A 13888-nucleotide genomic window follows, 5' to 3' on the forward strand; every position below is an offset into this window, starting at 1 on the left:
AATTGTACCAGCTGCTGCTCGCCAGAAAAAAATGTATGTGTGTGTGTGTGTGTGTACACACATACATGTTTGTATATGTATGTATGTGTGTATTTATGCTCAAAGGAAGAGCTGGAAATGTTAAAAAGGACTTTGACCTTTGACTGTTAAGACTTTTCCTCTCTTACTTGGGAGTAAATTCCAGATGACTGCAGATGACCACTGCAAAAATATTATTTCCAGGGGGGCAGAGTTGAAGGGATGAAAGCTTCACCAATAAAAGGTGGGTGGAGGGGCAAAGAAACCAACCAGGCAATTCACATCAGGGAAGACATCTTGGCCCCCTCTCTGCCCCCTGGTGCGGACAGACAGTGAGCGGCATTGCAACACATCAAAATGTAGAGATTTGCACAATGCCATGCAAATTCAAATTGAAATGCAGCAAAAAAAACCCAACCTCACTGTGTTTTAAGCCAGTAATGTGTTGTTGTTGTCATTATGTGCCTTCAAGTCGGCTACGACTTATGGCGACCCTATGAATCAGGGACCTCCAAGAGCATCTGTCATGAACAACCCTGTTCAGATCTTGTAAGTTCAGGTCTGTGGCTTCCTTATGGTTCATGCTTCTCACATTCCATGTTCCTATTGTGTGCGTCGTACAACTCCGGACTCTCCTTTCGCATCAGTGCGGATCAGCCTCTGGGCTTCCTTTTGGCTTTGACCCAGCTGCGTCATTGGTCACAGCGCTACGCGTCCTTGTCCTTTCAGTGTGTATTTGTTTTGTTAATGTCACTCAACCAGGCATAAGACATACACTTGGAATGTGACTATCTAATTAGAAGCCGCATTATAAGAAGTACAGTGACAGCTTGCAAGGCAAAAATCATTTCAGCATCCATGTTACTTCAGTATCAAACTGGATGTAAACCTTAAGAACTTCCCTTACCATCTCCCTCATCAACCACTGCAAGAACCACTATGGGAAAGACTTCACGGTCCAGATCAAAGCCCAGCTGCAAAGAAAATAAGGGGGGAAAGCAAGGCAATATTAGAGAATAAGAACAGTTAGATCAGCAGAATTACTACAATGAATTACATTATCACTAGAAAGATGCAGCCAACTGTGCCAAGCAAACATATCCGAAGTGATCAAAGAACGTGCAATTCTGCAACTGCAGGCATTCTCACAGAACTGGGCATTTAGAGGGAAAACCATCCAGAGAAAAATAGAATTTCATGTTTTAGAACAAACAGTTTCTTGCAACCAGTAAGAATGGGTAGAGATTAAGTGTATTTTCACACAGAACATTAAAAGCACTTGGGAGTTTCTCTTGCACCATTTATGTGCCAGTATAAAAGAAGGCAGGACAGAAATCATAGAATGCAGGAGAGACATTTTAAATATTGAAATAACAACTTAAAAACCAGTGATGAATGTCTACCACAATTTTCTTGGAGGACCCAGGCAATCTCTTTAAGGTACTAGCAAGATGTTGATGTTTAAGGCTTGCTTCCTCTTCCTTACTTCAGTACTTCATCTCTTCCAAAACAATCTTCCCCTTTTTTGCCCCCATCGCCACCACCATACTGCCCTCCCAGCTGCTCCTGCAAAAATCATGTGCTCCCAAACCTCTCAAGATTAGGAGAGGGGGCCTTCTTGGTAGTTCCAACACCTTCAGAAGTTTGGCGGCCCGGGAGAGGGCATTCTCTGCGGAATTCACTCCCTACAGAGTGATGTGTGGAACCTTCGCTATACAGTTTTCGGCAAATGCTAATGATGCACCTCTGTATCCTGGCTTCGGCACTCGAGATGTATGTTTTTAGGACGCATCCTATTCCTGCAAATGTCACTGTTTTTAATTCCATATTTTAAATACCTGTAATCTGCCCTGGAACCTAATGGTGAAGGGTGGGCAATTAATAACAATACATCCCAAATGATGATTGTACACCATGATATTCTAATCAGATAACACCTAATGTTGCTAGGTGCTGTACTACCATTGCTGCATTACTCATTTTAAATGTGCTCAATTTCCCTCGTTAGTATAGTCTGCTCGTATCTTTTCTGCGTGGAAGTTCCCACAGGGCAGTAGCCTGCTGCATTAGTATTAACAGGCTGGGTCCTTGTAGCTTTCTAAGGATTCCTTTATTCCTATGTATCTCTTCCAGCGCTGAAAATATTTCTTTAACTTCCTTCCCTCATTTTCAAACCCACTTTGCCTTACCTCCTCTTCAGTCCATTCTGAGGGGTCAATAGTATGGGAGGGGAGACAGAACTGCTGGCACACTCCTCGCTTGTAGCGGACAGTCTCCGACTGTAAACTATTGTCTTTGGGGATGTAACTATCATGAAAAAGGAAGAACACATAGAGTTAACAGCCACAGAATGTGTGCTTGCTATTCTTGAATCCCAAAATGTAGCATTCTCCAAATACACTCCAAAATTAAAGCTCTTTCTTCTTGTAGGAAACCAGTTTTATCTCAAGCAGACAGGCTGCAGTTCAAAGGGATTTCAGGCATGCCTTATATTAATTTAAGAAAAACAACAACCCACAGATGGCTACTTCCTTGCTGTCCACAATATATCAATCCTCCAATCAAGATTCTCTAATGGTATCCTTAGGGCCTATTTCCAGGACAACTGAGTCCATGCTGACATAGATCTGTTGTGAGCTACTCATCTACATCCTGATGGCATCTGCATAATTCAACTCAGATTGACTTTTGGTATGCCACTATATTAATTTTTTTGAGAATCTGCAGTGATATATCAAAAGCCATTCTATGCTGAATTCTACCTTACTACAGGCTGACATTGATTCTGAGATTCTATAGTTCAAATTGCTACAAGTACCCTTGGAGATAATCTTTCTGACTGGCCATTAACCTGTGTCTAGTTGATTTCTTTTTCCTACACATACAGCAAGCTCAATACAAGGCCCTTACAACAAGCCACTTTGCTTTTTGCTGCTGTTTAGGCTCTTTTAAATTTATCTCGCTTCTGGACCCAATGTCTGGCCATTTTTCTGCTCACCTGCCCTTGCTCTTCCAGACTGATTTACATATCTTTGCTCCCTGCCTGAACCTAGCGTTTGCAGCCTTGTCTCTTAAGTACCCAGCCACCCTGCTTTCTTGTAACATACATGAGAACTGCAAACTACATGCAGATGAACTTTATGTAAGTGTTTGCTCTATCCCAGTAGAGGTATTACAATTAACTGAGCAATGCCAGGCCATTTGCATTATCATCCACATTGCTTTGTGAATGGCCACTGTGCTTATTTTATATGTTTAACCTTTAAAGTAAGTCTCATTTTCTTGCATTTCATTTCCTTTTGACCTCACTGCTACCATTTTTCTATCCCGTTGCACCATTAACTAAAGATATCACTTCGCACATCTGAGGAAGTGGCCCTTGCACAGCAAAAGCTTATGTCATAAATAATAGTGTTAGTTTTTTTAAGGTACCACAAGACTCTTTGTTGCTTTTACTATACACTATGGATACCCAAAATATCCTTAATTCAATTAATTTCAAAGCACAGGATTTTTGTTTAACTTTTCTGCATTTCGGCAACTGGCATGCAATTTTCTTCCCAGGTAAGTGCCATTGGCACCTCCTACCGATATACCTTCCCTACTCACAATACCCTCCCATAATAAGGCTATTTGCTAACCTTAAGTTTAGTTTTAATTCTTTAAAAACTGAGCATTCTGTGGCCATGTAGCAGCTGTCTACAAGCATGCTCAAGTTGCTCTTTACAAACCAAAAACAAATAACTAACACCAACAAAGCTACCCTCTCCCCTTGTATCCTGAACTTGCAGTGGGCACAAGTGCTCCCAGGGGCCACCACCCCTGTGGGCATTGTGCCTACTGCAAGTTTACGAACAAGAGGACAGAATTCATCAACCCTACCAATCGAAAGAAATATACTCTGAAACAATTTTCCACATGCAATACACCCAATGTCGTTTACATCATCCAGTGCAGCTGCTCAAAGTTCTATGTAGGCCAGACAGCAAGAATAATCAAAAAGCGTATAGGGGAACACATAAGCAACTTCAGAAACAACAGATCAGGAGCTCCTTTGGCTGACCGTTTTGCAAGATATGGTCATTCCTTACAAGATTTAAACTTTTGGGTGGTAGAAAAAATAACTGTGCACAATACTCACATCCTACTAAAGAGAGAACTAGCGTGGATTTTAGAATTAAAAATGCTTGTTCCTGATGGCCTTAATGAGGAGTTAAGAGTTCCTTCCCCTTTTATAAGATCTCACACTACAGAGATGATCCCTTAGACACAGCTGTGTTAAATTCCTCTGTCTCACTGCTAATAGGCATTCGAGCAAGTGTATAAGTTTCACACTCAGTGTTTCCTGCTACACGGTCATTTTCCTATTGCACAGAATCGGTGTAGATATTCCATGCACATTTTTGCATAGGAAATAGTTGAAGATAGACCTTTTAGATTGATTGTGTAAGTATCCATTTTGTTCTCAATGCAATGTATAGCTATATACTGTATGGTATGATTATGCCACTAAAAGATGTATGATTTTACTTATAGACCGTGACGAAGGCCAAGTCTCAAGTGGCCGAAACGCGTTGGGCTTCTTCCTTTTTAATAAAATCTATCTGGATTTTCCATTCAAGAAATCCATTTCTTCGGCATCTTGAGGTTCCCCTTCTTTTTTCTCCTGCTGTCTTAGGATGCCAACCACTCCTGTAGTAGGTAACTGGCCAAAGCTGAGGCAGGCGTCTTTGGGGTCACCTGTTTCAGGCAGGAAGGGGCAGGGGAGGGTTATAGGCCCAGGACCTGGGACATCACAAGTGGTGGCATTAGTGGTGGGATACGAAATAAAGGTATATTATTTCATTATTTGCTGCAGAAAACCAAGTAAGGTGTGGCTTGTTTAGTCACACAGATGACAGGCAAGGACAAGCACACTTGTGATACAAAGTAACGGCCCATGCCCCAGCAGACATAACCTCAAGCTGTAATGTCGTGTGTGTGAGAAGACACACCATCTGCTGGAAGGAAGGGTGGGATATAAATTAAATAATAAATAAAATAAATAAATAAATAAAAAATATCTTGGAAAAATTGAGATTTTGAGTGTGAAGAACGAAGGGCTTGACTAATAAGTGAAAAGTTTAAATCTCTCTCAAGAAGGAAAGTCAGCAGATGAGTTAAAGCTGATGTTATTAGATTACTTCAGAGGTAAAGTTGCTGGGGAAGCTGAAGGAATTCCAGACAGACCCACTCCTATGGAAAAGAATCCACAATATTTGGAGTTTCACAGAGAGAAACTGAGGGCAGACATGCAGCAAAAAGGAGCAGAACTTAAGACAAAGAAAAAAACAAAGAGGGATGGATATACAGATTGAATGAGAAAAACTAAAACAAAATGAAGAAACATTAAGAACTGAGTTAGAACAGAAAGAAAAGGATAGAGAATTGGAATTAGAAAAACTCCAGTTGGAAAAACTGTTGAGGGAAGAGAGGAGGGCTGAGGAGGAAGCCAGACTTCCCAAAATCTCTCCTAAAGATTTTACTCCCTATGATGGGGAAGATCCCCAAATATTTTTACTACTGTACATATGAAAAAACTGCTCAAATGTGCAATATTGATTCAGGGGTGTTTATAAGGTACCTCCCTAATTCGATAACAGGGGAGCTATCTGAGATATACAACAGTTTTCCTGTTGATGAGGTGGTGGATTCTGAGTCTTTTAAGGAGGCTGTATACCAAAGATTTAGGTCTGGGCCAGAGTTTTTCAGGAAAATGTTCAGAAGCACCACAGTAACAATTTCAGTTATATGTGTTGTTTTGTTTTAATGTATTTTAAGGTCTTTTTATGATGTTTTAAAGTGTTTTTGTTTGCCGCCCTGGGCTCCTGCTGGAAGGAAGGGCGGGGTATAAATAAAATAAAATAATAAATAAACAAATAAATAAGGAATTTGATTGTAAGTTTACTGATTATTTTGATAAACAGATCAGTAATGCAAATGCCAATATCATGGAGGATCTCAGGATATGAACCATTTAACTAATCAGGGGACTGCTGAGGCTTGTGGTGCAGTAGGTAACTGGCCAAATCTGATGTAGGTGTCTTTGGGGTCACCAGTTTCAGATGTGAAGGAGCAGGGAGGGTTGCAGGCCCAGGACCCAGGATGTCACAGCTGCTTAGAAGTTTATTAACGGTCAACGGTAAAAAATGCCAGACACATCTTTTGTTAGGGAAAACCCAGGTAAAATGGCCCATAATGACTAGAAAATAGTTGGAGACATCTCTGAAAGGTGAACATTACTTTGTAAAAGGTATACCTTTGTCCTCCACCTAAACATGATGTACTTGGGGTGGGTGGGTATATGTGTTTTTCTTGTGAATAATTTTTATTGCAAATATTTCATATAATAACACAACATACAAATGAAATGACAAGTTGAATATTGCCCTTATCTGTTTCAGGAGTTTAAATGATATGAGTAAGTTCTATTACCAGAAGCCTGTGTTGTACTGAACTATCTACCAATAACTACCCCACTATCAATTCCTGAGCTATATCCCCTGCTCCCCCCCGCAATGGCATGCATTTCAACTGGTTAAGCTATATTTTTTTAAAAACCACAATGATTAATAATTTAGGTACATTATTTTCTTTCAGTAAAGATCATTAAAATTTTAAGTGCTCCAGCAGGCAACATAGTGAGTTGGCGGGACCCATCCGTGTCCTGCCTGATTAACATAAGTTATAAACAAATACCAAGAATCCACAACGTCCTCTTTTTTATGGCACCTCTTGCTTGTCTGTGCTTGGAGGTTAGCTTTTCCATAAAAGCAATATACCAGACCTTCTGGAACCAGTAACTGACCATGGCCCTCTTTATACTTTTCCAGTGTTTTGCAACTGTGACTCTTGCTGCCATGAGTGTTTTACATTTTGTGTCCCTATTACAGTCTATGAAAAGGTTTAGGTAGCCTTTGTGGTGTTTGCTAATGTTTTATTTAGTTATTTTTTTAATTTCTTCTAAAATAAGGTCCACAAAGTTTGCACTTTCTCACATGTCCACCACATATGATGGAATGTGCCGCCTGAATCACATTCTCTCCAGTACTTAGGAGAGAGGGTGTGATTCATTCATGAGGTGGGTAGCTATGTGAATGAGAAAGAGAACATACCTGTGAGAGGGAAAATGAAAAAGGAGGCCACATACCTGGGCTAAGGATGGTGGAGAAATTTGGTTTGGTTCACATTTTAATGCAAACTTACCTAATTTACACTTTCTGAAACAAACGAACTACTACCCTTCAAAATTCACATTTGTCCAAATTTTGTGATGCGGTCCGCCAACCAAAAAAAAAATGTACAAAAAGTCCCTATATTAGGGGGAACTGCAAAAATGTGTATAAGGAGAAATGTGGACTAAAATTCTAACTTCTTGTGAGGACGTAAAAAACCAGAAACTATGCAGAAATGTGGCAAACTGAATTGAGAGAAACCAACATTGACAGATATGTCCATCACTAGCCTGGGCTCTCTCCCTTCGGTGAACTGACAGGAGGCAGTGGATTTTGCTGCTGTTGTTAAGAGTGTTATGCTGTTTACTTATGTGCTGCCTATTTGTAAAGAAACTCAAATATCATCAACAGCCTTAAATCTCCATACATATAGTTAAACCCAGACAATTTGTGGGAAACATGCAACAATATTCAGTGGAACCTGACCGTTGCTAACAAGAACATATCCATCTGCAACAATTACAAGTGTGTTAGATATAGTTTGCTCCTTAGAATGCTGCACATGAATATCATGTTAAGGGCTAAAATGAGAGAGGATCTTAATTTTTTTAGGGGTGTTCAAAGGACCGCCTCCTCTACACATATATCTAACACGGAGGGGGAGACTGTATAGGGTTCCCAACTGTATGCAGAGCCTATATGCTCACAACCATACATGCATGTGAATAGGCTCAGCTTTCAAATATTGCACTGAAGCTATGGATGATATGGTTGGAGCCAGCAGGTGCAGTCCATCTCCTCTCTGTACATTGGTGGTGGTGGGTCATTTGAAGAAAAAGCTTCAGAAACACCATTTAGTCATCACCTTCTCAACACGTTACATGGGAAACAAACACTCTCCTCCCCAGCTTTCATTATATTTACCTCACTAGTCCATTTTGGAATTCTTCAGTAGCCTGATAATAAATTGTTATAGCCACCCGTGCATCAGTGTCAAAAGTGAACTCCACATTATAATGAACTTTTGCTTTGCTGACTTCTTCTCCTGGAGTCTTCACTTCCTCTGTGCACCTGGTATGGAAAGACACAGGCAAAGAAGTTACTCTGGCTCTGGAACTTCCAATAAACAAAAGGACCCAACACATTATGCTCCTCAACCGATCTAGCTGACATCACAGCCACCAGGAAGGTCATCTTGAGGGTTAGATCCTTGATGGAAATGGAATGAGATGGTTCAAAGGGCAGTGATGAGAATGCCCTCAGAATTAGCAAGAGGTCCCTGGAGGGAAATCTCTGTTGTACGGGGGGGGGGGAGAGGAGAGCTGCCCCTGAGTAAGCATTTGTCCTTTGGGTGACCCACTATGGAATGGCCTCCCAAGATCAGGAGTACAATGCCTAGCGCTGCTGCTTGATGCTTCAGGGTGTTGGGTGCGAGGCCCTGATCTAAGCCTTCCTGTAGGAAGTCTAGGATGGTATTCATGCGGCACTCCTTGTCCAGAGGCTGCTTATATCTGTGCCACCAGTTCAAGGGCTTTCATGTGAGCTCATAAATCCTCTGTGTGGAGGCCCTGCACGAGGCCAGGATGGTGTTGATGACTGTGTCTAACAGGCCCTCCCCCCTCAACAACTGCCTCAACCTTTGGCCATGGAGCTGGAGCCAGCCCAGATCCAGATGGAGAACAGGACTCCTGGGAGAGGAGATTCTGTCTTGAAGGAAACTGCTGGGGGCACCAGAGCTTAGATTCACAAAGTCTGAAAACCACAGTCATCTGAGTCACTGGGGTGCCACCACTATTACCTGGGTTTTCAGGCCCATCATTCTGTGTAGGAACCTAGTTAGAAGTGGAAGGGGCAGGAAGGCAAATGCACCTTGGCTGTGACACTGTTGGTCCGGCCTAGAACATGGACCGGGACAGGAGGAGTAGAAACTCCTGGAGTGCCATCTGGATGGCTCTGAGTTTCAACCAGTTGACAGACTGTTTGCACTCTGGTCCATGCTACTTCCCTTGGGCAAAGTGAACTTGGTAGATCCCAGTCCAAGAAGCAGGAATCTGTGATGATGACCATGGCTGAGGAGGTCCTGAGCAGAAGTCCTTTCTCCAGATTGGTTTGGTGGCACCACCACAATAAGGACCTCCTTGGGGATCATGATGGTCCAGTTCATCACTAGGTGATTTGGTCCTGGTATGGTAAGAGGGGCTACTGTAGGGCCCGAGTATAGAAGTGTACCCAGGGGATGATGGCCGCTATCATGTAACCCTGTAGTTTTGCCAGGACCATCAGAGGACCCTGGATGCTGTTCAAACAGGCTAGAAGTTGAGCTTGGATCTTGGTGACTTGGGTCTGCTGAAAAGAACAGCTTGGCTTGGACTGTATCTATCACTACTCCCAGATACTGGACATGTTGGGTGGGCACCAGGTGGCTCCTGGCTTTGTTAATGATGAAGCCGTGGCCTCCAGACAACAGATGGTGGTTTCCACATCCTGTTGTGCCCTCAACGCAGATGAGGAACAGACCAAAATATTGTTCTTGTAGGAATACACATGAACCCACCCAGGTGTGGAGATGCCCCACTACAGCCACTATAAGCTTGAATAGGCCAAATGGCATGGCCTTGTATTGATACTGCTTCTGACCATGGGCAAAATGCAGGAAGCAGCAGTGTTGAAGTAAGATCGGGATATGAAAGTACACCTCCTTGAGGTCTATGGACACCAAGAAATTGCTTCCTTGATCAAACTGAAGGTCTTGAATTTCCTGGTCTGAATGAAATGGTTCAGAAATGTCAGATCAAAGATGGCACAGAACTCACCATTTTGCTTGGGCACGGTAAAAAACATAGAGATGACCCCACATGACTGCTGATGCTCTGGAACTGGTTCTATGGTGCCTATCTCGACAAGATGTGCAATGGTGTCTAGAGTCCTTTGTAATTTTTCTGAAATGCGTGATGGAGGCACTGCCTGCCACTTGTTCCTTAGGAAGGTGGTGAATTCCAGGGAGTACCCTGTCAGGATGCTACTGACGATCTGCCTATCTGATGTGGAGGCTGCCCAAATGCTGACAAATAGTTGTAGCCTGCTCCCCATCTCTGGTGTCATGCCTGGGGCTGCTTGGTATTGGATCTGTATTGGTGTTGCTTGTTGAAGCTGATGCATGTGGAGCAGGAGTGGTTCTTCCCTCTTCCCTCCCTAAATCTGAGGAAGGAAGCTTACCCACCTTTAGAGAGTCAAGACTAAGGGAAAGGGCACTAGAGGGATTAGGGGCTTGGCACTGGAGGTGCGCCTCTGGAACTTTGGATTTTAGAGAGCCCCTGTGCTTACTCTTCCTCCTCCCCCATCTGGGGCTGGAGGAAGAAGAGGAAGAGCAGGTGATGGACAGTAAAGGCACATGTGCCCTGTTGTGTTTGGATCACTTCTTCTTGTGGGAACAAGCCAAGTACTTGGCTAGAGCAGCCGCTGCCTCCCTCATCATGCCCTTACTAAACCATACCATCATGGAAGAGGAACCAGATCCCCGGATGAATGGTGTTTATGGCATTTGGCCTTTTTGTAGGGTTCTTGGATAGTGGAATCAGGAGACCGCATCTCAACGCCCCTCCCCTGGTTGAATGGAAGGGACTTGAGAAAATGAAACCACTTCAGGGGAATCCAAGATAAGGCTAGTGTGGCAAGCGGGCTTTCACCCTGGAAACAACATTCCTACTGTGGATCATGCTGTCCTCCTCAACTGAGGAGTGATCTGAGGACACCTCCCACAGGCCTTCTCCGGATGGCAAAAGGCTGTAAGAAATGAATCCTCCCCCCTCTACCAGGGCTCTTGTTACCTTAGGTGGCAGGCAGCCACCACTCTAAGTGAAGGCATGCTGCCAAACAGCCAACTGGGTTGGTGTTTGGCTCATGGGGGGCAGGGAATGGATGCCCAATACGCCACCAGTATCTGCAGTTGGCTGGAGGTGGCCGAGCCATGGCAGAGCACAGGAGAGGCCACGATGCTTCCCGGCTACCTCCGACAAAGCTGCTCCAGGTACTAGATGTGCTGTTCCAGCTGCATCTGTGGCTGATTCGTCACCCTTAGCCACAAAGACCAGGCTGCGGAAGAGTGCAGGGGGCTGGGATGGTTCCCAGCTAGCTCCATGATAAAGCACCTCCAGGCGCTAAGAAGACAGCTCCCTTTTCCTCCCCCATCACTTCTACCTAAGCATTGCTGGGTGGGATTAGAAAGAGAAGGAAGCTGCTGATTGAACTGAAAAAACTAAGAAGAAAAAAATCCCCCTCCCCCCAATATCCCTGATAGAGACAGAGTTGACTCTGTGATCATGCTGGAGGCAGTGTCAATATTGGCTGTTGGATGCAGGTTATCTCCCCTTCTGGCTAGTCACTGTTTTAAAAACTTTTTCAGAAATGTTTGACTTTGCCTCCAGGAGTTAACCCATTCCTGTATGCTTTACTCTCCCGCTGACTGAGAATGACAGCAGTCAGATTACCCATCTGACTTTTAATGAAAAATGCTATGACTACTGACTTGATCATAATGGAAAGGGGGGGGCAACTATGCTCCCTCTTTCAATGTTTGCTTCCTTTTGTATTGTTTGGAGAGCCTCTGGAGAAAATAATTGGTTTGGTTACCTTTTTGCGAGAACAGAGGTATCCCAAAGAAGCAACAAGAACATGTTCGCAAAACAGCACGTTAAATGGCTTATGCTGCATGGACACCTGTTTTGTAACAGCATTTTAAACACATTTAACTCCAGGGTGCAACTATATGCACACAGCCCATGTAGCATTAACACCAGTGCTAGGCCCTTGGTAATTAATCCTGAAGCATCTAATTTGTTAACCCTGACCATAAGCCTGCACCTATTAAGAGAAAGCATGCAAGCCACACACTTGACACTGTCTAAACCGGACAGCAGACGGTGATGCCATACAATCCCCATCTCCCTCCAAACAAATGCACCCACACCATCCCTGCCGCATCCAGTATGTTGAAACTAACCTGAGGACTGGCAGCTCAACCCAAAGTTGATATTCCTTGCTACACCCTGCTGGGTCAAGGGGCTAAACTAGATCTTAAAGGTAACTATTTTGGAAATAAAATCCAATTTAAGTTTCTGTGGGGCTTTGGTGCTCCACACCGTGTGAGCAGTCAAGTGAGTGTGGAAAGAGGAGGTTCAGTCCTCAAAGTTCCTGCCTCCAGTCACTCTCACCGTTTATATTAAGAATTCTATTCAGGCATAATTTAATTTTGTTTAGAACTCAGGCAGGGTAAACGGAACAGTGATGCTATCCTCCAACTATTATTGGATTCTACCTCTTCATATAGCCATGGGCATCCACAGTGGCATCATCACCTCTGATGAGCCATATTCCCTGGATCCTAGGTCTAGTCAGTTTAGACAAGTCTAAAGTGAAACACCCATTGTCTATAGAAGGAACTTCTTGGTTAATGTTTAAGACTTTTATGCTACTCCATAAAAAACTGCCCAATTAAAAATAATTCAGATATTCAGGATTTTAGCATAGAAATGATTAGTTAAGGCACCTGAGAACAAAAAGGTAGGAGCAAAAATGAGAGTTCATGATCTTTCAAGCTCAGGCCTTATTTCTTACCAAAAATTAAAATAAAAACTCTCTCTTCCAGAGTTTCTAAACATTAAAAAAATTAACCTGCCATTGACAGTACAGATAAATCCCACCATTATTATTAAACTCCATCGTTATTACACCCATTGGGGCTGTCGCAGGCGTGTGTGGGTTATGCCAGCCTTGCCAAGTAGCCCAGTGTTGCTTTTTATTATTCTGTTTTTGTTTTCATATTTTTTAATTAAAAATAATTATGGTGTGGGCTATTATTATTATTATTGGAAACAGAGTTGGGTGGGCTGCAAAGTTGATTGTAGCAGCAGTGCATTTAAGTAAGGATGGCAGGAAGCCAGAGAAAGAATGGAGGGTTTCAATTGCGGGTGGAAGGCCATGATCTAGATACCAGGTCTACCTGTTGAGAAATTACGAAGGGGTAAGCCTAGATTAGGAGGGTTGGTCCACTTTTGAGCACTATTTAGCTGTTAATCCACTTTTTCCCCATTCGAATTAGACCAGAATAGTCCTCACCAGCATGTATTTGAATATTTATACAAGGAGCCACTTTAGCCTTTCCTGTTCACACAAGTAGGCATTCCCTTTAGTATTTTTCCCTGTCTAATTTGATAATTCTATTATGCCGATTAAGTACTGATAAAGTATGTGCGCAGGTAACTATGCACACACCTTATCTTTAAAAAACATTCCCTACCCAGGAAGTGTGCAAAAGCACACTCAGGCAACTATAAATACTCAGCTCACACTTTTTAGATTAACATTGCTGCACAATACCTGATGTAGACATTTTTAATGTGGTTTGTTGTGCAGTTTTCTGGTTTTGTGCAAATCTGAGGGATCAAAAGAAATATATATATATAAGGATATGCTCCTCCATTCAGGAGCATGTCAGAAATAGTTATGAGCATGGCTGGAAAAGAAATGAAACCATGGAGGAAGCAGTGAGCATGAAAAAGGAATTAGCAGAAAGTGAGGCTTGATCCACTCACCCCAGAACAATGAAACAAATTGTCCAAGACCCCAAGTGGAGCAGTCTGGAGCCCAATTTCCCCCAA

The 13888-nt window shown here is 42.9% G+C and overlaps 1 protein-coding gene across 10 annotated transcripts in view; it reads right to left on the reverse strand.

Moving 5' to 3' along the window:
- The window catches only part of RNF157 (ring finger protein 157), a 132646-nt gene that overhangs the window by 38995 nt on the left and 79763 nt on the right, over positions 1-13888 (reverse strand). For 9 of the 10 annotated variants that reach the window (XM_061616279.1, XM_061616276.1, XM_061616277.1 and 6 more), the window contains exons 4-6: positions 8157-8303; positions 2208-2325; positions 926-992 (exon numbers count right to left, since the gene is read on the reverse strand). In XM_061616279.1, coding sequence (XP_061472263.1) covers positions 926-992; positions 2208-2325; positions 8157-8303 — 332 coding nt within the window. The remainder of the gene's footprint in view (positions 1-925; positions 993-2207; positions 2326-8156; positions 8304-13888) is intronic. The other variant, XM_061616285.1, reaches the window with a different exon arrangement.

This window comes from Rhineura floridana, chromosome 3 (assembly GCF_030035675.1).
Source record: "Rhineura floridana isolate rRhiFlo1 chromosome 3, rRhiFlo1.hap2, whole genome shotgun sequence".
NCBI lineage: Eukaryota > Metazoa > Chordata > Lepidosauria > Squamata > Rhineuridae > Rhineura > Rhineura floridana.